Source organism: Psammomys obesus, unplaced genomic scaffold (assembly GCF_907164565.1).
Source record: "Psammomys obesus unplaced genomic scaffold, mPsaObe1.curated_primary_1811, whole genome shotgun sequence".
Lineage (NCBI taxonomy): Eukaryota > Metazoa > Chordata > Mammalia > Rodentia > Muridae > Psammomys > Psammomys obesus.
The window spans coordinates 6,317,226-6,345,139 of record NW_026585742.1 but is presented as its reverse complement, the minus strand read 5'-3'; the positions used below and the strand labels follow the sequence as shown (position 1 = coordinate 6,345,139).

At 41.9% G+C, this 27,914-nt stretch overlaps 1 protein-coding gene across 1 annotated transcript in view; it reads right to left on the bottom strand.

Annotated features, from left to right (window-relative positions):
* Window positions 1-27,914, bottom strand: part of Nek10 (NIMA related kinase 10) — a 187,847-nt gene that overhangs the window by 53,486 nt on the left and 106,447 nt on the right. The window contains exons 24-26 of the mRNA XM_055599067.1: window positions 10,282-10,411; window positions 9,663-9,733; window positions 3,530-3,743 (exon numbers count right to left, since the gene is read on the bottom strand). Coding sequence (XP_055455042.1) covers window positions 3,530-3,743; window positions 9,663-9,733; window positions 10,282-10,411 — 415 coding nt within the window. The remainder of the gene's footprint in view (window positions 1-3,529; window positions 3,744-9,662; window positions 9,734-10,281; window positions 10,412-27,914) is intronic.

Genomic DNA, 27,914 nt, shown 5'->3' with positions numbered 1-27,914 from the left:
AACAAATAATGAGGTAAATGAAAAGATAATAACAATTAAATAGTGAGGTACCCAGTGACGGTAATGCAGACTAGCCACAGAAGCTTGGGTTGAAGTCAAGTATCTCTCAATGACCTGTAAAGACTGAACACTCCATGGAGCACCTTGAGCTGGGTCAGGGATCCAGTGAATGTGTTTATCCACATGACAGACATACATGGATTTACTGCAGAACTGCCACTCGGACAAGCCAGTAACAGGTTAAAACCTTCTTCTAACACAGGCATTACACATTTGATTTAGCTGTTGCTAACTGCAATTGTACACCATACAGGCAGAACATGAGCCATGACAACTGTATACAAGGCACACTTGCTTTCTTTCCTTTCTTTTTAAATTGCTGGTGTGTTTCTGGTGTGTGGGGTGTTACAGGTGTGCAAGTGTGTTATGTGTGTAGACTAGAGGACAGCTTCAGGTCATTTCTTTTCATTGTTTAGTTTCCTGTTTGCATGTGTATCCACATGGCCATGCCATAGTATACATGTGGAGGTAAGAGGAAAACTTGTTAAAGTTTTCTCTCCTCCTACCATCTGTGTGCCTCGGGGTGAAACTCCAGTACACATGCTTAATGACTTACCTACTGTCTCCCAGTAGCCCTATCTTAGTAAGCCCAGTTCTGCTCTAAGTAGCCCCAGGCTACATCTCAGTAGCTCTGTGCTTCCTTCCTTACTGACTCTCAGTAGCCCCATCTTAGTTTTGAGGCAGTTTCTCCTACAGGACTGGAGTTCAGTGGGCAGACTAGGCCGGCTGTACACTGAGCCCAGTGATTGGCCTTTCTCTACCTTACCAATGTTAGGATTACAAGCATGAGCCATGGTGTCAGCAGTTTTATTGTTGCTGTTGCTGCTGTGTGTTTATCTGTACATGGTGTATGTGTGGGCCTTGGTACCATGGTGCGCATTTGGAGCTCAGAGGACAATTCTGTGGAGTCAGTTCTCTACATCTGTCTTTATGTGAGTTTTGGGGATCACTCTCAAGTTGACAAGCTAGGAAACAGAGTGTCTTCACCCTGGCCATCAAGCAGTCCGTGATCAGCAGGTATTCTGTCTTGTATTTTTTATGCATTGATTTTCTTTGAACTACATTCCCTCCAGAAATGAATGGGAAAGATCATGAGACTAGGGAAGTAAATGACTCACAAATAACAAGAAGTTCCTGATGTTAAAAAGTTTTACAAGGCCTTTCTCCAGAATGACAAAAGCAGGAAAATGGCCACTGGGAAAAGGAAACTCTCCCACCACCAGCCAAGAACTCCAAGGGCGCAGCTGACATGAGGAGTCACCCATACTGGAGCAGCCCTTCTATGCCATGGCTGCATTTGGGCCATGTCTGCATTCTATGTAACCCCTCATCCATATCCCACTAAGTAACCCCAACAAATGCATTAGTTTGCTGTCAGATTCCGATAGAACATCTCTTCTCTCTGCTCTTGGCGCCCTACCTGGAGTAAGTGCACACTTTTCACTTCTGCCCAGAAAGAGGCACACAGCAGTACCAGGACTGAACTCAGATCCTCAGGTTTACAAGGCAAGTACTTTATTGACATCTCTCCAGCCCTGTTTCACTTTTTAAGGAGAAGTTTGTAAACATTTTATTTATTTGTTATTTTTATGTGTGTAGGTATTTTACCTGCCTGCATGAATGTGTACTGCATGAACGGTGCTCACAGAGGCCAGAACAGGGCCTTGGATCCTCTCGGATTGGAATTACAAATGGTTCTGAGCCACCATGTGCGTGTCAGGAATGGAATCTTGGTCCTCCGGGAGAGCAGCCAGGTTCTCTTAGCTGCTTAGCCATTCCACCAGCTCCTTTATTAAGTATAAGTCATGGGCATTTTGTTTTTTCAACAGAAATTGTGCTGCCGCCATACTTATGAGACACGTCACATGATTTGGTAATTCTTACATCACAGATACACAGCCTCCTCAATATGTAAATTCTTTAAAAACTGTGCTTACAATTAAATAAAAAGAATTACTATTATACTCATATCTGAGTAAATTAAATCTTTCAAAATTTGTATTTTGACTTTTGAAGTCATGCTGTAGATTTCAACACATTAAATATTTATTCCCAAAATTCTCTGAAGCTGGTAAACACTCTTCAAAACTGCTCCCTCAGCTCTACCAATCGTCCTGTTCTTCTGGCCACAGCCTTGGAGTCTGATGTCTCCAATTGAATCCAATCTCCCAAAACATGAGAACACATAACGAGTAATGTCGTGTGCACTCAAGATTTGCTAAAGTGATCTGAGAAAGGCTAGGAATGAGAAGCAGAGGGAACAGAAGTGATAGAAACTTGCTCTGAGGAGTCAAATGCTGGTGCTGGGGGTGGGGGTGGAAGAAATGTTTTGCTGATATGTTTGAGATCTTCCACAGATATATTTTATAGCTTAGAACTAAAAATAAATATATAAAATGATCCTTCTCAAGGTGTTTTGCTAAAGATAAGAGGATTTCTATCATTTGATTTTAAACAAAATCTTCCCATTCCCACATGAATGTAATAAAAAATGATCCATTCATGGCCAACTGGAAACCAGTTAGAGCTGTGCAGTGTAGAATTTAAGACCAGGCTCCAAACTCTTACTAAGATAGGCAGAAGCAGCTAAATCTTTTGCTTCTTACTCTACCGAAAACATAAAATGTGTGTGGAAGGATGTTTCATACTGCTGCCTGATTTTATGAAGTCAGGTGGAAAATAATTAGCAAGGTGAGCCCTGCTCTCCACACGGTGCTCACTAGCAATAGGAGTCATGTCTCCAGGTTGTTCACTCCTGACAGGGCTACCTGGCTAGGATGTGCTCAGTGCTGATGTGACTTGATATGCTGGTGGGGTGGGCTCACCTTCTCTGAGAAGTGGGGGAGGAGGGATAGAGGACAAGGAAGGGAGGGTGAGACTGGGAGGGAAGGAGAAAGGGCGCTATGACCAGGATGTAAAGTGAATAAATAAATAAAAATTAAAAAAAAATTAAATCTACAGCTCAAAGAAAAACTGGAAAGAAAAACTCAAAATTATTTAGATTTGAGGTTTTGTAACAAGGTCATTACACAAGCAGCAAGCAGAAAGGTTACACAGCCCAGTAAGAAACACTGAAAGACAAATGTTATTTTCTTCTCTGAGTGAACTTATGTGTTTATCCTAAAGTGTAACACGATGACTAAGGAAAACAAATATTTATAAGCTCCAGGTGAGACACAACACAGACCATTAGCTTAGCATGAAGACTTTCTAAGAGCACTTCTTGATGCTCTGGCTTCACAGTAGACAACAAATTATAGATAAGTTCTGTGGAAGATAAGAACATTTGAATTATTTAAATTTATTTATAGAAAATAATGATGCCTACAACAATATAATGGATAGATGTAACTATATAATAATTACATATTTCTGTTTTTGACTATTTCCCTTACTTTAGGCAAGTTTTTTTGAGACAATAATGAAGAACGTTAGACAGAGACCTACTGGAAACCAAGTTTCTGCTTACCTGGGACAGCAGAGCCAGCTCCTGGTGACATGTGACAGCGTTCCGGTTGGCTTCCATAAAATATCTCTGTGTGCGCCTGCGCTCCCGTTCCAGTTTCCTCTCCAAGGCCAGCTGAGATGTGGATAAGTTGTCTAAATACTTCATCATGACATCTGAAATCATGGCACTAACTTCTACAATATCTGGACGGGCTTCTGCATCAGGAGTGAGGCACCTAAGAGAAACGGGTAACTGTAACAAAGGTGGCTGACGGGAGGGCACAGGAGAAGTCAAGTTCAGGGCTCGTGCATCATGGAATCTGTGCCCAAGAGCAGCTGGGATAGACAAGTATCCGACACAGCTCTGAGTCCAGCACTTCTCACGAAGACATCTGAACTCTGGGGAAGAGGGCAGCTCTAGGGCTTTGCATTTGGGCTCGTAGCCCACGGTTGTGGGCTGGCCTTGAACCTCCCACATCTCCTCTCCAGGAGAAGGAAGGGGTCATTTTCTGCATGTTTGACTGCCCACTGAAATTACAGCCAGCTCAGTAGTCAGGGCCCCTTTGAAGCAAGTAAAGAAAGGAAAGTTTCTGGGAGGTCACAATCTGTTTTTTTTTTTTTAACCTTTTTCAGATATATTCTGTCAATATTAACACAACAGTGAGTCTTACAAAACACAGACAAATATAAAATACAGAGGTGTGAGATGTTTATGGTGTCAAAAATAAAATACCATCCCCTAGAAGTCTGAGTCAGGAAGATCATAAGTTTGAGGTCAACCTTGGTTACTGTATCTTTAAAAGAAAAAAAAATGTAATTTTTAAAATATTTTAACTTATTCTTATTTTCTTATATTTCTTATTTTTAACTTTTTCTTATTTCTTATTTTTAATTTATTCTATTTTTAATATATCATTAACTTGAATCTGAGCTAAAACTGAAAAGCTGGTGGACGAAAGTTGCTCAAACATAAAGCAGGGAGCATTTTGACCTTCCTTGCAATTGGCTAGTAGCATCATCATTTTTTAAGAACAACAGAGCTTTATACTTATTGTATCTGATTAATTTCATTTCATTCGATCATATTGATGAACGTCTTATGCAGTACTCTTTGTTTTGCTTCTGATACTAGAATTTCAGGGACACAGGGATGTCTTCCGGACGGTCTTCATTGGAATATGTCTACATTGTCCTCGACTTGGCTTAAGTAACTTGACATGTTGAATGCTAATGTCTCCTCTAGCGTTACAAGATAAACACATAAACATCGCAAACAAGCAAAGCATGTTAGTGTCTCTGTGGCGTTGGAGGCAGCAGCAGCCTCAGGCTGAATGAGTACCACTCAAGTTTCATCTAGATATGCCAGAATGCCATTTACCCAGCCCTGGAGTCAACCAGCAGGACCACTGCACTGTCTGCATTTCAGTTTATAAACTATCGCCAGATGGGATTTTAATGTTCTGATTCATCACCACACTGTAAACTTCTTGAGAGGGAAAGGTTGTGTCCTTTCACAATGATCTTAGCATTAAGACGGAATCTGGCTCCTGAGAAGCCCTGGGTAAATGAGCGAATGAGTCCACGAATGGGTGAACACAGCCTGACACCTCAAGAATTTACCTATCCCTAACTACAATGTCTGGGCACAGGCTAATGGACTTCCGGAAACACATTAGCAAAGATTCCCATGTAGCTCCATTGCTCACTTGATATTTCAGACACCTTCTTCAGAGACACATGTACGCTAAAGCCTGACATCTGGTACTCTCCGAAAATTCCCTAACCAAATATGCATAAAATAATGTTCTGGCGGGGGGGGGGGGGACTGGAATACTGCTTTCATTCACCAGCTTTGTGGTCCAGAGATGAGATGGAAAAAATTGCAAGAAAGAGTGTTCGACTATCTCCATTCCATGTTTTATGAGTTGAAGGCAAGGAGATAAGGTAAGGATTCCCTTGATCTTAGAGCTCAAGGCTGGCTTACCCCTCTAATCATCACATCTGCTCGGAAACAAAGCTCCAGACAGCTTATGCAGCCAGGCACAGAGCAAAACTCGCACACTTGGAATAGTTAGTGATAAAAGGAAATATTCTTCATCCGAAAATAAAAGGAAAAGAAAAAAAGACAGGAAAGGAAGCCAGCACTGCTGTCTCCACTCAGTTCCACCATGCACTGACTGGTAAAAATAGCAATGCTGGTATCAGGCAGGGCAACAAGAGTCTGGTTTTGCTCTAGACTCTTCAGGGTTGCTTCAGGGGTTGCTAAATTATTCTCCCAGTTTAAAAGATTGCCTAGGAAAGAAAAGTTCCAATAACAAAATGTGTTACTACACCATGTAAATAGGAAAGAGGAGCACTGCGTGTTAGAAATACAAATACTGTGGGCTGTGTTTGATAAGAATGTGCAAAAAGCGAGGTGTTAGGAAACTCAGGAAATGAGGTGTGTGTGACTAGAAATAACAGAATCTGTTTACTGAGAACAACCATGAGAGTTGCTGCTAGCCTGTAACGGTAATGCCGACAGTCAGAGGCCTGAAACAGGATGCTGAGCCCCAGGCCAGCCCGGCTTAAAAAGCAGGATCCTAACACACACGCACACGCACACGCACACGCACACACGCACACACGCACACACGCACACATGCACACACGTATACTGGTTGTTCCAAGGCTCTGTCTAGTTGCTGGCAACTGACTCTGAACCTAATAATTTGCTGAGTTGTTGAAGGTTAGTAAAAACTCAGCTTTTATATAATCTTGCACCAATATTTTAAAGAAACTGAGAGATTGAAAAAAAGGGGGGGGTCAGCAATAAATTGTTCTCTAATTCTTTTAGGACTTAGTTTTTCAACACTAAAATTTCAAAGCATATTAAATATGTAATTGCACTTAACTCAATAATTTTTGGCTTGAAGTTTTCTAGAGATAAAACTTTCTTAACAAAAATATAGACAATTAGGAATCTTAAATAACTTTAAGTGAAAATAATGTCTGTTATAGCATACACCCTGCAACCTTAAATTTATAGTTAGCTATAAAGTTACATTGTCAGGTCTAACTTATTGTTGTTTCTTAGCATGTTAAATTATAAACACCTTAAGAAACATTTCATCTGGGGGCTGTGGAGACAGATCAGTGGGTAGAGCACTTGCCAACAAATGAGTAAGGACCAGAGTTTGGATCCCAAGAACCCATATGGAAGCCTCTCAGGTGAGATAGCCAGCACTTGGAAGCCAGAGAGAAGGGAGTGTCCAGGAAAGTTGGCCAACTAGACTATGCAATTGGTGAGCTCTGCATTTCATTGACAGACTTGGCCTCAACAAATAAAGTAGAGAATGATCAAGAGAAACAGCAAGCATCAACACTGGCCTCCAGACACATGTGCAAAAACACATGCACCCACATACATGTGAACATGTATGCAAACATACATACATGCATGCATACCACAACACCATGCACTCGTAGATATGCCAAACAACAACAACAAAGCATTTCATCTGGAGGCCCTGATACGTACTATTTATCCTTTGAAACATCATGATGACAGTGAACTCAGGACTTACTATGAAGCCTGCTCCTGCACCTCCTCTCCCACTGCCAAGCTTCCTCCAGACAACCATTGCTAATCTTGGGATGTACTTCCTGAAAGTGATCTTTTCTTATCTTGCTGGGGACATTTATCCTTCCCCTGGTCTTGCTTCCATGTCTCAAAGTTGTAACTGAATAAATCCAACTCTTCCTATCTCTAAAATCAGTCCACTTGTTTAGCTAAAAGAATTTGTTTTAGTTGTCTTAACACTATACCCACAATCTACATTGTAAGCAAGATTTCCCACCCTCTCCACTTCTCCATCAACACCATATAGTTCTCTGTATATAATGAAAGCTCATATCCCTCCCTCTTCCTTCCCCTTTGCCTGTCCTCATGAGCCCACCAACATAAGCTTTGCTAAAGGAGATGCTGTCACTATATGCCACTCTGCTTGCCACCCTTAGTGATAATCCCTGTTCCATCAAATGATGAAACAGGTATTCTTCAGACCTCTTGGTCATAAGGGTCTGCTATGACCAAGATATTCTATAGATTCTGAGGCTCAGCATTAGATAAATGTGGAGAAGGTAAATAAAAATAATAATAACAACTCTACAAACAGATGAGGCATTAACCTGTATAAAACAATGGGCTTGCAAGAGTAACCAAAGAGCCAGGGTAAAGGCCATGATAGTACACCTACTAAAATTCACTGGTGATGGTGATGATACATGCAGGATAGGCATGAGTTCAGGGTTTCAAAGTCTTAGAAAAAGGCAGAAACTTGTCCATCTAGGGGAACTCTAGAACATTTAATAACCAAATTAAACAAGATTTGGCTCATCTGGATGGAGCAGAGAAATAATGTTGGTCCCATGCAAGTGTCAAGAGGGCCTTGACATTACTATGAGTTTTCAGCCCTAACTTCCCACAGTCAGTGTTGACTGAAGGTCTGGTCTATGCCAGGCACTCCTCTGAGTAATAAATAGGTCAGAACCAAGGTAACAAGTGTCTGCTCTCAAGTTTAGCTAGTAGAGACAATCAACAAGCAAGCACGAGTGTGCTTATGTGTGATATTTTAGGACATTTTTGTTGTTGCTGTCACCAAATATTAACACCCGACAAAATGCAACTTAAAGAATGAATTATGGGTTTATTTTTGCCTCTGCTTTGAGGCAGCCATATCATCCATATGGTAGAACAGTGCAGCAGCAGGACCACAAGGCAAGGAAACATGAGTGGCTTCTAGTCTAGCTCCTGGCAAGGGTTCTTGTGGTTTCTTCCTGAAACTCCAAGAACTGGGTGTTTTAGCACTCCCCACAACACTCTAGTTTTCAGAACTCTTACCATAGTGGTCCACTGAGCTCTTCTTACAGCGCTCTGGGCCTTCTTTACACATAGCTTCAAGCTCTTCCATATTTGTTCCACAAACCAGTTACACAAAGGTCTATAAAAGATGTGCTCAGGTTTCCCACAGCAACAATGCCACACTTTAGGTACCAGTTTTGTATATTCGGCTTCTCCCCCCTTGGTGTCACAATCAAATTATCAGACAGAGTAATCCAAAGAAAAAGTGTTCATTTTGGCTCCTCACTTAAGAGGGGTATAGTCTATGATGAGGGGACAGCATGATGACAAGAGTGTGGTGTGATGACATGTGAAAGGAGAGAATATATTGCTGCTCCCTTTCTTTCTCTTCAGTCTGGAATGTACTTCATATGGGCACTGAAAACATGCCGGATGGATCTTCCTTCATCAGTTCAACCTTTCTGGAAACTTTGCCACAGATATACCCAACAGTATAATATGTCCTTGAGGTGATTCCAAACACACATAAATTCACAGCAAAGGTTGACAGTCAGAGAAGTACAGACGCTGTGATATTATGAAGTGGGCTGGAGTGCAGTGAGGCAGGGGAGTGGTTAGAGTGAGTTTCCTGACCTGAGATGTTTCTGTGACAATCCAAGGGAAGTGAGGGGAAAAAACCATGCATATGTCTGAAAGGAGAGCATTTCAGAGAAAAGGATCAGCAGGGGAAGGTCATGAAGGGAGTTGTTGGAACCTAGAGAGCAAGGGGCAGGATAGATCTGAATGTGAGGCAATCAAGGACAGTTTTTACAGTCAGGAGAGATGCAACACAACTCTGGGAGGACAGAGGGGCAGCGACCTTTACTAAACTGCTGCTATATTAATGGGAAAAGCCTCTCATTTTTTTTGAGAACTTAGTATAATACAGTTTACTAACTTTTAAAAATACCCATAGTTTTATCATTGAACACAGATAGCCCTTTTTAGCTTATTACTCTCTTTTTTCATCTTTGTGCATATTTCATAAAAATTGATTTTACTATTTGTTTCACTTAGTTTCACATCACACATTTTTCATGTTGACATAACGTCTTATAAATATGCCTTAGATAAGCCTAATTGTGGTATGACATCTCAAATTCCCCTTGGACATCCCAATGGCTTTCAAAGAGCCGCTGTTACTAATGATGCTTGCTAGGTTTGGATGACATGGGGAGCCTTTCATAAGTATTTACCTATAGGTAATGAACATAGAAAGGCATAAGGGATTATATGATGGATGCTGTATGCTATAAGTTGTCAGACTACTTACCTGCTAATGGTATCTGTCACTTTTTCAGAGTAGATGCCTTCTGGCACGGGCTCATACACCGCCTCCACTATCTGCAAGAAAAACAGAAAACAGCAACATTGTCAAAGGACCACGGTATCTATGGGCAGTCATCTGTGGCTTTAATGTGGGTTGCTAGTAAATTAATTTAACTGCATGTACAAATTTTAAGCAGGAATGAAAACATCCCAACAAATGAAAATCAGTGCCAATTAGACAGTTCTGGAATACAGCATCATCTTCTCCAACCTGAGCTGAAGGTAACCTCATGATAAAGGAATACATGTGATGATGTAATATGGTGGCTTATGGGCCTAACTGGGCCTGGGAACGTAGCTTAATAGGAAAGCACTTGCCAAGCATGTGCTAGGCCTTTGGCTCCACGTCCATCATCACAAAAGACAGTAATGAGAAATTTATTTTCACTATTTCACATGACAAATGACTATAATCAAATAGAAGTAATGTGCAGTGTGATAGATATTTAGATAAAAGGAGATAAGATAGCTGGGTTGTGTACGAAATTAAATTAGCTGACTGGTGTAAGTCACAAGGGTTTGTGGAGAAGAGGATGTAGCTTTAGCAACGGGAAGTGGCCTACTTTAGTAGCCAAGGAGAGCATATTGGTACTGCAGAAGGGAGGATTCAGAGTCGCCATTTGATAGAGGATGCAGCCTGCAGCCCAGACATCAGCCTTCTCTCCATACGGCTCACTCTTCAGGACCTCTGGGCTGAAATACACAGGGATATTAACACATACTGAGGAAAGGAAAATAAATTGGCACTGGAAGAACTTCAACTTTCAAGTTGCTGATGTTGATATAAAAAACAAAGTAAATAGACATCAAAATGACTCCTAATGACTTTGTGCTAACCCCGTACTTCTCCCAGCTTTTCTCAGGGAAATGTCTCCTTGCAGTAGATGGCAATTAACAGAGACCTCGACTAGTCAGTGTACAAATAATAAGAGAGTGTAGTGTTCAGCCGTAAATGAGAAATGTGTATTACACTTCTCCTCTCATTCCAAGGCATGGGAATCTACACAGAAGAGGTAGACAGAACAATTGTAGGAACCAGAGGCAGTGAATATCATTAGGTAGAGAGTTATGTCCAGACACAAGAGGGCAGATATACTAACGAACTTATGCCAACTGTGACAGTACGCATGAGACCTATACAAGCTCCAGCCAGACAAAATCTTGGATGGAAGGTGGACACAAAAACCCCACCACTTCCTGGGGACCTATTGGTATTTCAGAGATACTGGGAGAAGCAGTCAGTTTTCTCTAATGGCATTGTATCTGGCAGGTCTGTCTCACGCCAGGGCAGGCAGCACTGCCAGGACTAGCCGAAGCACAAACCGGACTGTACGGGGAGAGAAACATGCAGAAAGGTATCTCAGAGCTGGGTGGGAAGCGGTGGGTAGTTGGAAACGGTGGTTCTGGGAGGAGGTGACGCAGTGGAAGAATATGTACAAAACACACTGTATGACATTCTCAAAGAATTAATAAAAATGTCATTTAAAAAAATACTAGCATTTGAGGGGTGACAAGATGGCTCAATCAGTACAGGTACCTGCCACCAAGAATGATGATATGACTTCGATTCCTAAGACCCACAGGATGAAAGGAGAGAGACTGACTAATACAAGGTATATTCTGACTTCCATACATGCACACACAAACACACACACAGTAAATGTAAAAGTAAAATGCTTAAATTAAAAAATAATTACCTGAAATTGTTCATCGCTATTTCAAGTAAACATAGTAAAGAGCCTCTTTGAGCCTTGGGACATAACTCAACAGTAAATCTACATGCCTAGCATATGGAAATTATATATTGGGTCACCAGTACTATACAGCACAAATAAACAAACACATAGTGTCCTTGAACTGTGTTGGCCTCAGATGAATCCAGAAACACAATCAAGCAATTCAGTTTGTGCTGAAGAGTTTTGTGTCAACTTGACACAAGCTAGTCATCTGAGAGGGGAGAACCTCAATTTAAAAAAAAAAAAATGCCTCCATAAGATCAGCTGAACACAAGCCTGTAGGGCAATTTCTTAATTAGCTATTGATGGGGAAAGGCCCAGCGCATTGTGGGTGGTGGATTCCCGAGGTTGGTGGCCTGGGTTCTATAAGAAAGCAGGGTGAGCAAGCCATACTAAGCCAAATAGCAGCAGCCCTCCACAACCTCTGCATCGGCTGCCTCCTCCAGATTCCTGACACTCAGGAAAGTGAAATGGGAAGATTATGAGTTCAAGGACAGCCTTGGCTATATTGCAAGCTCTGAGCAAACCTGGGCTATCTAGTGAGAGCCTGTCTCAAGGGGGGAAAAAAGCCACTAGGAATGTGATGAAGAGTCAGCCATGTGAACTGGTAGCAAGCAAAGAATAGAAACCTCTGAGGAAACCAGGCTTGCAGACACAACAGTCAGATCCAAGACACAGTAACTTCAGAATCCTAAGCCACCCAGTCGCTGTATTCATGGCAGCCCCAACAAGCATCAGTTCTGTGAAAAAAGCTATTCATGGATTTTTCATCTTTATGAAGAAACCAGCTTTTGGGAAATATGGCTTAAGCCATTGCAATCACTGCTTGCAAGCATGTCAAGTGGCACACACGTGTGGTTATTGTTTAGACAAGAACTATGAAACAATCCACCGTCTTGTAATAACCTCTAATTTTCTCATGTGAGATGAGCCCACCCACACTAGGTAAACAAGGAACTGAAGCTAACAATTCTTTTATAGAAGCTAAACAACACAAACACATGCACATACATGTAAATAGACACATGCACACACAATACAAATACAAATACACATGTGTGCAAGCACACATATACACACACATACTTAAACACACACACGCACGCATACACACATGCTCACACACATACACCTCACATAATTCATTCTTTAAGATAGATTTTCTTAGAAAAAAGAAATTAGTCTGGAGCTGAAATGACACATTATTTTTTTAAAACATCTCTTACATTCAGAGTCTGAACTTCCAAGTCCCTCACAGGCAATTTCATAATACACCCTGAGATCACATATGATTTATCCTGCTATCCTACTGTGCACCAGCCTGTTTAATGTTAGCCTGCCTTTATGAGAACAGTGTGAAAATCAACCATACTTGCCTCCAACTCTCCCATGTAATCAGCCTTAACAGCCTAAGATAATGTAATCGTTAATCTTAAATTATGCATTCTTTCATGCCCCTAACTGAGAGTAATCTATGTGCATGTGTGTCATGGTAATAATTTGATGAAAATAGCCAACAGGCTAGAAACAACTTACAAATGTAATTTGTGTTTACAACACTGAGTACTTCAGGGTCCTCTGGGGTCAGTTGGAACCAGTGACTTAAATCATTGTAAAGCTCTGTTAAGAGCTTTATTAATTTATTTTTCTACATTTCAACTTCACTTTCTTCTCCTCCTCTCTTCCCAGTTCCTCTTCTCTCTGATCTTTCCCGCATCCATTCCTCCTGTTTCTCTTTAGAAAAGGGCCAACCTCCCATGGATATCAATCAAACATGGCATATCAAGTTGCAATAATACTAGATACCTCCCTTTATATTAAGGCTGGCCAAGGCCACCTTGAGGAGAAGGGTCCCAAAAGCTGGCAAAAGAGGCAGAGACAGCCCTGTTCCCAAGAAGACCAAGTTACACAACATATATGCAGAGGGCCTGGGTGAGCCCCATGCAGGCTCCCTGGTTGTCAGGTCAGTCTCTGTGAGCCCCTATTGGCCCAGGTTAGCTGATTCTGCGGGTTTTCCTGTGGTGTCCTTAACCCCTCTGTCTGCTAGATTTTTGTAAAGTATCCTTCTTTCTTTTCTCCCAGTGATGCCTCCTGTACTGTCTCATCAGAAAGAGAACAAAGCCCTCTGTTAGGGACAGACAGAAAACACGGGGACAACAGTGGAGAGTTCTAATTTGGGCTCACTCTTGGTCAGACTAATCCAAGAGGAAGCCTGTGTTGTCATTCCTTAACGACTTCATCAACACACAGAGCTTATCTTATATGACATTTTAAAAAAGCAGGAAATTTTTTTCGACAAACTGAAAACCTCTTTAATTAAGTATATGAAAACTGTAGTCATTATTCTTTATATACAATAAAAATGTTCAAGTAAACCTGAAGATAGTGTTAATTGAGCACATATGTTCTCTAAAACCTTCTAGAAAACAAGCATAACTCATAGCCAGCTACCTCAGAGGGGGGGTAAACTATCATTCTCCTGAACCACACACAGCACACACACCACATACACACACACACTACACAGCACACAGACACACTCTGCACATATATACATACCACACAGCACACACTACACAACAGACATTACATATACCACACACACATATATACACACCACACCACACACACACACCATACACCACACACTCTACAACAGCCATTATCCACAGCATACACATATACACATACCATACCACACACACACACACACACACACACACACACACACCACATTGCACATGTGTGTTCTAGAAGGGAGATTCCCAGATAGTAAAGGCAAAGTGAGAGAAAAATGAGGAGGCTTGATCTACTTGAGAAACAAAGACTGTTTCTATTTTAATTTTTCATGAGTTCTCCCTCGCCGATATACAAACAATTAAACTGCTAATTGCAAGTAATTCTTACTAACTTAATGAACAAGGAAAATAAATGTCGGACTTAGTGAATTTAAAGCATACTAGACCTGAACATTATGACAGTTTTTAAACAATTTACTTTCTTCTCAATGGAACTCAAAGTTCTTTCTTTACTTTCTTCTCAAAGTAAACAAAACAAGATGACCCATGCTGAGAGCCTTGTGTGTAGGAAATAGACTCTTCTTTCCACACAGTGATACTCAGAAGCTAAAGTTTCACTGTGCTCACTCTACAGACACACACACACACACACCTTGATGAGGGACACAAAGAACCTGAAGACTGCTATGAACCCTGTACAAGTTGACATGCACATTTTTTAAATGCCCAGTGTTTTGGAAGTACTAATATGAAAACCAGGCAGATATGCACATAAAAATGACAGCTGAGCTATCAAATTGTTTTTCACAGAAGAACAGAATAGTCGTTCTGCCACAACGTTACAGGTGTACTGGAAGAGATCAAGTCAATAATTCATGACTAATGCTTGGGTAGCCATGAGAGGGAAGTTAGAGGAATGGAGATAGTCTGCCCCTGCAACGGTAGAATTGGAGACTACAGTAGAAACTGTTTAGCTTCATGGAGATATAGATGGCCACATGCACAGAAGCATCAAGTCAACCAAGGCCCGGAAACACAAGGCCCAGCAAGCAATGGTCACATGGCATCAAACCATGGCTTCTGATTCCTTTCCTCAATAGAAATAATCAGTTCTCACTTCAGGAATGGCTGGTTCTAGGGCTAAGGCAGAAAACCTATGCAGTTATTCAAAATGAAAGACACAAACAAAACTACTCATGATGAAAGGAGCATGTCATAGGGATATAGAGGCAAGAACTGGGACAGTCTGAATAACACAGCAAACAAACTAGCTTGCTAATCAAGTTGGCTGCCATTAACAACACGCCATGGACTACAGCAGACAATAGCTATTTCTGCCTGGCTCTGTAGCCGTGGAAGTTCATCAATATGGTGCCAACCAGTTTAAGTCCCCAACTAGAACGGGCTCTATTCCTTCCTTGAAGACAGCTCTTCCTTACCATGTCCTGGAAACACTCTCTCTGGTGCCTACTTTAATAAAGGCAGTAATCTGACCATGAGCCCCCCCAATAAAGGCCACCTCTAAATGCCACTACAATGGCAGTTAGAGCCTCAACATGAACATTTTGAGGGACCACATGTGACAATGATGAATTTCTGAAAAACATTGATATGTTGATTATGGTATTCAATAGCGATGAAATAGTGATACTTAAATAATCTCACACTGACCCAGCCAGCCTTCTGTATTTCTAAAAACGGCTTACCACAAAGATACGTGATTCTCCAAGTGGCACATGCATGAATCAGGTGCCTCCATGACATAATGTGAGACAAGGCACACACCCTCTAAATTGCCACACTGTCCTTTTCACACAGTCACTTGTTCTGTTTTGTCCTTTCTTGCGATAGGCAAGATCTCAAGTGTCCCTCAAGGCTCAAGTGTTAAAGGCTTATTTCTCAGCCGGATGCTATTGAGAGCTGCAGGAAACTACACAAGGCTTTGTTGTAACTGTTCTCAGAGACAAGCAAGTGCCAGCAAAAGATCCCAGATAGTCTCGTTGATGGTTCACATCCCCACACAGAGGGAGGAGACAGGAGTGAGGCTCCCACCTAAGCGTCCAGCTGCTCCTTACCACCTGGCAAGTCTGCAGGTAGCCTGGGGTAATGGCAAAATAGATAACAGGCTGGGGCAGACTAGAACGGCCACTCTATCTATTCAGCTATGGGGAATCCTTCAGCCCTGCTGGGCTATATAGGTATAGGCTTATATCTGTAAGAGCCTTACACCTCTGTAAGTAACCCTACACTTATGCTCTGTGAGGAAGCCCAATAAACTGTTTTCCAAGTATGAACTTGGATGTGCCTCAGTTTATCATTGGGACCTAGAGAGAAGGGTTAGTTGTTGCTTACATCTAACCCCTGGGAGAGAAGTCTAGCCAAAGCTCTCATACGAGATTCTGGGCCACTGGAAGTGTGCCTTGAAGGGAACTGTGGGATCAAAGTCTCCTCCCTAGTTTTTTTTTTTTTTTCTAGTCCCAAATGTGAGATAAATAACTTTTCATGTACATGCTCTGACCTGATGAACTGCCTTGCCACAGCGCATTGACACTGGGCCGAAACCCCTAACACTATGAATCACAGCAAAATATTTCTCTTTGTCAGCATCTTTCCATGAGCATTTGTTGTAGCAATAGAAAGCCAATGAACACATCCCCCAAGAAACCAGAGTAGCACATGTCTTTAATATCAGCACTTGGGAGACAGAGACAGGAGGATCTCTATGAGTTCAAGGCCAGCCTGGTCTACAAAGCAAATTGCATGATAGCCAGGTTATACAAGTCAATCCTGTCAAATAAATAAATAAATATCCAGAAAGAAAGAGAGAAATAAAAAGGAGTGAGAGAAAATGGAAGGAAGGAAGGAAGGAAGGAAGGAAGGAAGGAAGGAAGGAAGGAAGGAAGGAAGGAAGGAGAAAGAAAGAAAGAAAGAAAGAAAGAAAGAAAGAAAGAAAGAAAGAAAGAAAAGAAAGAAAGAGAAAGAAAAAGAAAAAGAAAAAGAAAAAGAAAAAGAAAAAGAAAAAGAAAAAGCAGAGTAAATACTTTTTCCAAACTATTTAAGTTTCTTTTCTTCGCTCAGTTACTGAGCTTAGTCTAAGGTGTCACATAACTCTCTCTGGCCCATCTGAGAACATGCTGACTACCTTGGTCTTCTGCCAGGTCACACCTACATCATGTATCTACTTTCCAGAAAAGTCTGTGAAGTAAAGAGAAACCCTTCTGCCTGCCTTTTCATGCTTGTTGGTCTCAGGGTGGAAAATGGAAATTTTTGTCCCTGCGCCAGTCTCCTCTCTTTCTTGCAATGATCACTTCAAATAAAGACTCTCCTCGCCCCATTATGGATTTGGTTCTTCCTGAGTTTTCTGAAAAGTATGGGGATAAAACAGGAGCTAGTGAGGTCAGGGAGAATGAGAAACCAGAATTGAACTTGCTTTCAAGTCAATGAAGCTATATGGTATTTGAATCTCTGAGTAGAGTCCAGCAAAGGCAAAATTGAAGATGTGGAAGGGGCTAGGAAAGCCAGCACACCTCTGATTTTTGGAGTGAGTACCACCAAGAGACATACATGGCCCCAGCTTGGAAGAGTAGGATAAGAAAGAGCTCCTTGTTGGGAAAGACATTCATGTTCCGCTGACATTGGTAAAACATAGAGAAAGTGGAAATCATGTAGAGGAAAAGAAATCGGGTTATGGCTCATACCTAAGAGCAGAGAGGTCCTTCTACTCTAGGCTACCATCTTCATAAACACCAAAAGAGACCATCCCCAAATGCAAAGTTGATGCATTTGCCACCTCCAGGGACAGAGCACCTTTTCTCCCATAACTTGCCTTTGTCAGAGTATCTTACCATAGCAATAGGACATGAAACTAAGACAGGCATCACACGATGGACAAGGGGTGCTGAAAAGGTCAAGAGTAGTAATAGAACAAGTGATAGAACATGAATACAAGGTGTTCCAAGTCAAAGGATATAGTTGACAGGATGATGGGCACAAAAACGAGAGAAAAAAATCAATAAAAACAAATTATGACCGAAAATGCCATAATGAAACAATATGAGGTATGCAAGTGAGTTCTACGGCTCATGCCATAGGGAAAGAACTTCAACCCACGCCTACTCTGTGTCACAATCCAGCAACTTGAGGTACGGTGACAGCTGTACTCTGCCACTGAATTCAGTGAGCTGGCTCTATTACAGCCTAGTGCTGAGGACCCCGGTGTCTACAGCATCCACTGTTTCATGGGCTATGGTGCTGGTCCTAAGGTATACACAGGGTTCCATCTCTTTGAGGATGCAGACCAATTGCAGCAGCTAGGAGACCCCCACCATGCACCCTCATTGCACCGGGCTGAGCAGCCTTTCTCCTGCATTTCTTCCTAAGAAAACTCCCATTTTTGTCTCCATCTCCACTGTCATTTTTCATCTTATCACATGTGTGCTCCAAAAGCTTATTTCTAAACTGAAACACTCAAGACTGCCCACCCTCCTCTCATGGGACTTCCCTGGTGCTCAGATTCAATGTCACCTCTGCATCTAATACTTCATAGATTTCTAATTTCTAGTGTGTTCCTACCTTACACTTAATGACTTACATTTATACTCAAAGTCATCAGTTTATTCCACAGAAGACAAGATTATATTTAATGAGTAGACATTTGGAGGAACCAAACTATTCAAAGTGAATAAGCAGACAGAAATAGCAGGTTGAGACAAATCATTAGATGAAGACTTGTAAATTAAAGAAATTAGTTCTTTGAGAAAAAGTGGAAAACGGTCAATGAGAAAGTATCTCATTGATACTGTAATGATGTAGCACTATAGAAGTGGTGCTTGGAGATGCCATAAAAGAAAATGTTTCCATAACAAATGTTGGAAATACTGATACTGGGTCTTGAGGAGCTTGGGACAAAGCAAGGCAACGTGTTTGGAGACTCGGTTCTTTTTTTTATTAAATTTTTATTTTTTAATATTAATTATAGTTTATTAATTTTGTATCCCAGCTGTAGCTCCCTTCCTCATTCCCTCCCAGTCCTGCCCTCCATCCCTCATCTCCTCCCTGCCCCTTTCCAAGTCCACTGATAAGGGAAGTCCTCCTCCCATTCCATCTGACCCTAGCTTATCAGGTCTCATCAAGACCGGCTGCAATATTCTCCTCTGTGCCCTGGCAAGGCTGATGCTCCCTCAGGGTGGGGGGGGGGGAGAAGAGTCAAAGAGACAGCCATTGAATTCATGTCAGAAACAGTCCCTGTTCCCCTTACTAGGAAACCCATTTGGATATTGAGCTGCCATGACGTGGGTCTTGACTGAAGTAATTCACCTGATAATATTTGTATCAGGAAAAGATAGAAAGGGGATTTTCACATGCCACTGAGTATATAAATCCTAAGTCTATTAAAAAGTACACTCAGAATGGGGTACAGAGCTAAATAGATAATTCTCTGTAGAGGAATATAGAATGGCAGAGAAACACTTAAAGAAATGCTCAACTTCCTTAGCCATCAGAGAAATGCAAATCAAAATGACCCTGAAATTTCACCTTACACCCATCAAAATGGCTAAAATCAAAAACTCAAATGACAGCACATGCTGCAGAGGTTGTAGAGAAAGGGGAACCCTCCTCCACTGCTGGTGGGAATGTAAATTGGTACAACCACTTTGGAAATCAATCTGGCACTTTCTCAGACAATTAGGAATAGTGCTTCCTCAAGACCCAGCTATATGACTACTAGGTATATGCCTAGTAGTATTTTTTTCTCAATTTTCCTCAAGTACACAACAAGGATATTTGCCCAACCATGTTTGTAGCAGCTTTATTTGTAATAGCCAGAACCTGGAAACAACCCATCATCAACAGAGGAATGGATACAGAAATGGTGGTATTTTTTACACAATGGAATATAACTCAGCAATCAAAAACAAGAAAATCATGAAATTTGCAGGCAAATGGTAGGATCTAGAAAAGATCATTCTGAGTGAGGCAGCCCAGAAGGAGGAAGACACATATGGTATATACTCACTTATAAGTGGGTACTAGATCTATAAGATAGGATAAACATACTGAAATCTGTACACCTAAAGAAGATAAATAAGAAAGAGGACCCAGGGTAAGATGATCAATCCTCACTTAGAAAGACAAATGGGATGGGCATTGGATGTAGGAGAAAACAAGTAACAGTAATACTGAAGGCCTCTGAAAGACTCTACCTAGCAATGTATCAAAGCAGATACTCATAACCAAACCTTCAGCAGAGAGCAGGGAATCATATGAAAGAAGGGGGAGTTAGTATGACATGGAGAGGATAGGAGCTCCATAAGGACCAAATAAATCTGGGCACAGGGGTTTTTTATGAGACTGATACTCCACCAAGGACCATGTATGGGTATAACCTAGAACCTCTGCTTGGATGTAGCCCATGGTAGCTCAGTAACCAAGTGGGTTTCCCTAGTAAGGGGAACAGAGACTATTCCTGACAGGAACTCAATGGCAGGCTCTTTGACCTCCCCCCCCCAAGGGAGGAACACTCCTTCTAGTCCACAGAGGACTTTGCAGCCAGTCCTGAAGATACCTGATAAAACAGGGTCAGATGAAAGGGGAGGAGGTCCTCCCCAATCAGTGGACTTGGAAAGGGGCAGGGAGGAGATAAGGGAGGGTGGGATTGGGAGAGAATGAGGGAGTGGGATACAACTGGGATACAGAGTTAATAAAATGTAACTAATAATAAAAATAAATAAGTTAAAAAAAAAAGATAGTTCAGGATACTTTGGCTTCAAGACGACAGCATTTCAGTTTTTCACCATTATGGAAGTTCTAGGCAGATTGCTCTTTCTGGCAAAGTGTATTTCCACAGAAAGTAGATTTCAAGAATGTGGGAGAGAAATTTGTACATTTTTACTTTTATATTTTGAACGTACTCAATCAACATCACAACTAAGAATAAACATAATTGTCAAAAAGAAAGTGCACTCAGTTTCCAGGTATTGGCTCATACTCCCATCTCCCCTGACTGCCTTTAAGAAAGAAAATGGGGGAGGTGGGGTTAGGGGGAGAAGGGTGAAGAGATTGCTCAGCAATTAAGAGTGATTGCTGTTTTTGCAAATGACCCAAGTTTGGTTCCCAGCACCCAAGTTAGGTTGCTCAAAACTGCCTGTAAGTCCTCCAAAGGATCTAATGCTATCTTCTGGCCTGTGAGCATCTGCACTCACATAAATGCATTTTTATACACATGCACATGATTAAAAATAAAATATCTTTCTTAAAAGGAAAGTAAACTAGCATATCACTTTAAACCAAACAGGACACAAAAACATACATTTGGAAAGAACAGCCGAGGAAGCTGTACTGTGCAGCCAGAGAGCAAGCTCCCTCTGCACCATGAGGGATAAAATAAACCACAGGGACACTATGAATGGTGTCTACTGGCATACGTGTTTAGTTTAGACTGTAAAGTGGTGTGTGCAGATCAAGGTGACTCAGTTAGAGATTTAGCCACACAAAGTGCATAAAATCTGTGTGTCTGTGTATGCATGTGTGCATTTGTATCTGCATAAATGTTTATGTGGGTTTCTGTGGCTGCTTGTGTTTGCTTGAGATGGATAAACTGTTGCTGAGAAATGGACCAAAGATAATAACCATGCTGGCATATGATTCAGTGAGAATTAATGAGGAGGAAGGAATTAAGGAGGAGGGAAAGAAGGCCTGGGTGCATTTTCTTAAAAGAAAGAGCATACAAATTGGTTATCAGGTGAAAGCAAATCTTGGTTAAAACACACACACACACACACACACACACACACAAGAAAAAAAAACAAAACAAAACACCCTCAGATGCATCATGGAAATATCTCCCTCCTTTCTATTGAGCCCTCACTTATTATGAGTCCCACAAGAGCGGAAGGCAAAAGGCTACTGGTCCACCCTGTGGAGCAATGAGAGCACAGAGCTAGTAGACAGGCAGGCCTCCATGCCTGTGCTAACAATTGGAAACCCCGGACTTAAGCACTGACTAGATGTGAGATCGGACAGCTTCTCCTCCTCCTGGTTTCCAGGTATCTGTTCCAGCTCAGTGGGCAATGGTGTCATCAACATGAAGGTAGGAGAGACAGACAGGGAGGAAGAAGTTAGGAAATCTGGAGTGTAACGGCCATGCTGGAATGACCCACGGCTGGGCACAGTGACAGCTCACACTGCCATGTGTCGGCAGTCCGAACAGCCTTTTCTGGGAGGCACCACTGTCTACAGTCTGTCATCACGCTGCTCTCAGCTCACAGGCGCCAGGTGCCATCAAACAGACAATCAGGATGTGTTCAATGAGCGTCTCTTGGATGTTTCTGAAATACAAACTCTTCACCAGGGAAAAATAAATGATGTCATAATTTCCTTTCTTGTTGCTGTAATTTAAAAAAATTGCTCTGAACCAGGTGTGATGGTGCCAACCTTTGATCCCAGCACTCAGAAGGCAGAGTCCAGCTGATCTCTAAGTTTGAGGACAGCCTGGTCGTCCTCGGCTGAGTTTTCAAAAAACTCTGTCTCGAAAAAAGAAAAAAAAAAAATCTCCACTAAAACCACTTAAGAGAAAACGGGTTTACTCTGGCCACAGTCCATCATGGCGGTTATGTCACAGGGCAGGACTCTGGGCACTGCTCACGCTGCATCTACAGTCAAGAAGTATAAAGCAAAGACTGCAAACATAGGCTCGATTCCTTACTCTATTTTATATAGCCCAGGGTCCCAGGCAGGGACTTTGACCATCCCATGAAAAAGTTGCTACTGGTGACTGTGACATCAAACCATGCTTTCCTGCTGGCCCAGGTTGGGAAGGTATGTAACCTCTCTCCGCTGCTGCATCTATGTCCACTTCCGTCCTGACCTCTGACTTTCATGACTACTTCTGTCTGGCATCTCCCAGCAGCAGCATGCTAGTCCTCAGATCTACTGCCCTCTAACCCAAGTCAGGGTTCACGTGTGGGCAAAACAGGTTCTTACCATGCAAGTCCACACAGGTGGTTTGCAACAAATGCTAACAGCACAGACATGCTTCGTTCTCTCCAGACGGCCATGCGTTCATGCAGTCAACCAACCTCTTTGCCGAGCAAGTACTGCATGGCTGGCTCATGCTGCTTCAGGACTTGACTACACAGGGACACGCAAGGCTCACACACAGCCCTGGCCTCAGAGAATTCATATTCTAGCTAAGGAGGCTAACACATAAGTTAATAAAAGCATATGAAGTGCTAAAAAGAAAATAGACTATTTTAAAATATAAAGTCTACCGCATATACTGCGATTGCCCTGTTCTTTGGCCTCGAGAGGCTTATTTAAAGGGAAGTATGAGTAAATATGTTTTAAAATCCTAGAATTTTAAAGAGTTTCTTTTACAGACATATGCTTTCTACATAGCCCACGGTAACCTGGAACTCAGAGGATGTTCCTGCCTCAGCCTCCAGGAGCTCAATTTCAGGTGTGTGCCCAGCTGGTACAGTGCTTACACATAAATGTTATTATTTTCAATCAATATATTTTTCTACAAGACAGGTAACAGATGCCGTAAACTGAATAGTTACTATGCTCAGAAAACACTAGGTGAGTGGATCTGAACTCTGTAGCTGTAGGGACTGAAGAAGGCCACTTTCTGAAGAAGGCCACTCCATCAATGCCACTTTCATTGATGGAGAATGAAAGAGACACTGGTTTTGGGCCTGTGCAGCTTTCTTCCACTGATCTTCTTCTAACTTCCACCACCCGTTCATAAAGCATTCGCTAAGCTGATATACAGAGAGAACTGCCAACCAAAGCACAGATGCCATGCGGCTTGAGGAGAAAGAGGAAAATTCCATCCCCAAGCATCTTTCCTGAGGGAAACATCTGAATTTTATTTCACATACAAGATATTTCTGGAAGGTTGATAATAAATTGGGAAAGGTATTGAAACCTGGGAAACCCAGGGCCAGCATATGTGTGTGTGAACATGACTAGTGGATAGTGATAAACCAACACGATTTGGGCCAACACGACACGCTGTCTAAGGCTACCTGGTAATGCATTATATCACAATTTCTCCAACCTTAGACTGTGGGGTAGAAGCAGAACGGGGGACACAAAGTGGAAGAGCCTTTTCCTAAACTGTTCCTTGGTTCTGTAACTCTGCCAGGAGGCTGTTCCCTCTGAGGCCCTGGCTCTTGGGAGGAATAGCGCACATAGCATGAAGACTGCAAGTTCAAGGCCAGGCTGGACTAGAGAGAGACTGTCACAACAACAACAAATGAAGCTATGCTGCTTTGCTGACGTTCTGGTTTACTACAGTTACTATTTCTGCAAACCTGACTAGAAACTTAGGTTGAAAAAAATAAGCAATTTTCCAATACCTTTGACTTTGGCAGTGTGACCTGTGGGTCACATATTAGATATCCCTCATATCAGATAGTTATGATTCTTAACAGCAGCAAAATTACTGTTATGTAGTGGCAATGAAAATAATTTTATGACTGGGGGGTCACAACAACATGAGGAACTGTATTAAGGGGTCACAGCATTAGGAAGGCCGAGAACCACTGCTCTAAGGGCACCTGCCTACAGGATAGACTTCCATATATGCCAACTCCTCACAGCACTGTGACCATCACAGTGAATGCCCTGTTCTGTCTTTCACTGGGAGCACACATTTGCCTCAACTCCGTATTTGCTGTGCTTCCTTTAGCAGTGGAGGCTCTGTGTGGCTGGAGGGAAGGTTACAGTGATACCTAGGAATGGGGCAGCTTCTTGCTCAGTTTGATTAGGAGCTGCAAAGTGCAACTCTGCCTTTGCTTGAATACTTAAAATGTTGGAAAGAGGGAGAGATAAAAGATAGCCTGAGACTGCAGCTGTGCAGAAGAGCTCCTGCCCAGGAGAGATGTCCATAACCAGTGATAGATGGCTGCTCCAGACAGCGTCATTACAACTTCAATACAAAAAAAAAAAAATTGAGAAGACTGAGTATGGCAATGAAAATAACAATAGTCCATACCAGCATAATAAAGCATTTGGTACAAGGATCCAAATCCCTAGCACAACAGCCATTTGTTACTGGTGGTAGGGACAAGCACAGATTTAGAAAGCTTATATAAAACTCCACAGAAACAAAGCAGAAAGGATTATACATACTAAATTTGGTATTTTTAAGTATACAAGTAATTTTAATAGCATATGATAATAAAAAATAATATATCATTTATATAAATGAGGTTATAGCAGATTTTAATGTTTTGTCCATATGTGCAGCAGAATACACACATATTGAACCACTCTGGTCTGAAAAAATCCACATACTTTTCAAAGAATTTATATCATTTCTGCCTATCAAGTACAACAGACCACCACATAGTTTCTAAAGACAGCCCCAGCTTGATTGGTCTGTGTGCCATTAGGAGGCCCTTTTACATTGCCTCTAGGTGTGATCATGTGATTGGCTTTAGGCAATAAGGTATTGGCACCTGTAGTACAAGCAAATGCCTGGGAAGTGCTGGATTTTCAGGACTTTTGGCACATTCTCTCTTAGATCCCAATTCCAGAACTTTAGAACTCCTGCCGGTATAGCCATGAACAGGTCCTATGGACATCAGTGAGGATCCAGCAACAGTCACAGAGGAGCCCTCGGCACCCAGTGCCTGTCTCCTTCTCTCCCCTAATAAGAACACAGCACAGTTCTCATTAGGCTCTTTCCAGAATGCAGAGTAATAAATAATCATCTCTCTTATTACTCCAACACTTTTTTTGGTAAGTGCTATGGAATAAAATTTAGAAAAGATGTGAATTAAAGAAAATACCCTATGTAATCAATAGATCAAAGAAGAAATTAAAAAAGACAATGAAAATAAATCATGACAGAAAAAATTTATGGGAATAAGAGAAGTATATGATGTATACACTAAAAACTACCTAGCACCATATTTTTTTTAATTTTTATTTTTTACAAAAACCTAAAGAAGTGGAAAAGCATCTAGTGTTTAAAAAAATGTAATAACTTGCTATTGCATAGACAACTGAATGGTCTTCTCTAGGTTCTGTGATAATCAGATCGTTAGAGGCATAAGGCACATGTATAGTTAGGTGATGGATTAAAGTTGGGTTTTGGTACAATGGTGTTTCTTCCTGAAGGCTCTGAGGAGCTATTTCCAGAGAGTGTCTGTGCTCTTTGGCTGAGACTCCCTGCAGTCCATAGTCAGCAGGTGAAATCAAGCCTCCTTCAGAGCACTGACCCTCACGTTTCTTCTACCTCATTTTCGGTGTTGAAAACCACTTGCTCAGATGTGTAGCCCATAGGTATCTCAGTCTCCATGTGGGTTTCCTAGTAAGGGGAGCAGGGCTGTCTCTGACATGGATTCAGTGGCTGGCTCTTTGATCACCTCCCCCTGGTGAGGTGGTGTAACTAGGCTACAGAGGAAGAGGATCCAGGCAGTCCTGGTGAGACCTAATAGGCTAGGGTCAGATAGTAGGGGACAAGGACCTCCCCTATAAAGAGACTACAGGAGGGACACATGGGGAGAAGAGGGAAGGAGGGTGGAATTGGGAGGATATGAGGGAAGGGGCTCAGGACAGCCAGGACACAAAGTGAATAAATTGTAAAAAATAATAATAATAAAGAAAAAAATTTAAAAAGAAAAAAAAGGGAAATTATTTGCCACTTCATTGTGCACCCTCAAATCATCTTCTAGTTTAATTCCCCTTCAGTACACAACATATTCAGATGTGGACTCTTGGGCAAGGTCCCTTTTCTGACCTTTAAGACAGCTGACCCAGGACTTTCCAAGGCCCAGTGTGTATCATATCTGAGCAGCAGAAGATAAAAGGTTGCAGACCACGTGAGTGACCTAACTGCTGACTCCAAAACGCCAACGTCTGTGTTTCCCAGACTAGAAGAGGCAGCCTGGGAGCCAAGGATGAACGGTTCCAGGACTCCCAACCCCTGGTTCCAAGAGCCACACATGGTCCTAGGCTCACAGCTCCCGGCACCTTCTGACTACTCAAACATGAGTCCAGAGTTCCAGAAATACATGGCTCCAGTAGCCAGACCACAGACTCCTCCCACCTCCCTGAGGACAACTCCTGGGTGTCAGGTTCAGGGTCCCAGTCTCTCATCCACGGTTCTACCAGTCCACATGCAGAGGCCTGCTGGACAGTAGGAGCATACAGAGTCCCAGTTCCAAGATGGCAGTGTCCAGCAGTGCCTGAGTTCCAGGAGCGCAGTGTCTGCTGAGCACGCAAGCCGCCATGCTACTGGCTCTCAAATGCCAGCGTCTGTTCCTATTACCCCAGAAAGAGGAGAGGATCTGTGCTGACAGACATGCACAGCACACTCTCAGAACCCCCAGATACTCCCACCATCCTGAAGAGGACTCCAGATTCCAGAGACACACAGATCCAGCCCATGGTTCACGGCTCTACTAGCTGTCTTGAAGAAACCTGTAGGACCTCAGGATAATACAGGTTAGAAACAAATAGAACAATCCAAAGAATCAATGAAACCAAAAGCTAGTTGTTCAAGAAAATCAACAAGATATACAAACCCTTAGCCAAACTAAGTAAAAGGCATAAAGACAGTATCCAAATCAACAAAATCAGAAATGAAAAGGGAAACATAACAACAGATACAGAGGAAATCTAAAGAATCATTAGGCCTTACTTCAAAAGCATGTACTCCACAAAATTGGAAAATATAAACAAAATGGACAATTTTCTTGCTAGATTCCACTTACCATAAGTTAAATCAAGATCATGTAAACAAGTTATATAGTCCTATAACCCCTAAGGAAATAAAAGCCGTCATTAAAAGTCTCTCATCCAAAAAATTAAATTAAATTAAAATTTAAAAAAGCCCAAGGCCAGATGGTTTGAGCACAGAATTCTACCAGAATTTCAAAGAAGAGCAAATACCAATACTCCTCAAACTGTTCCACAAAATAGAAACTG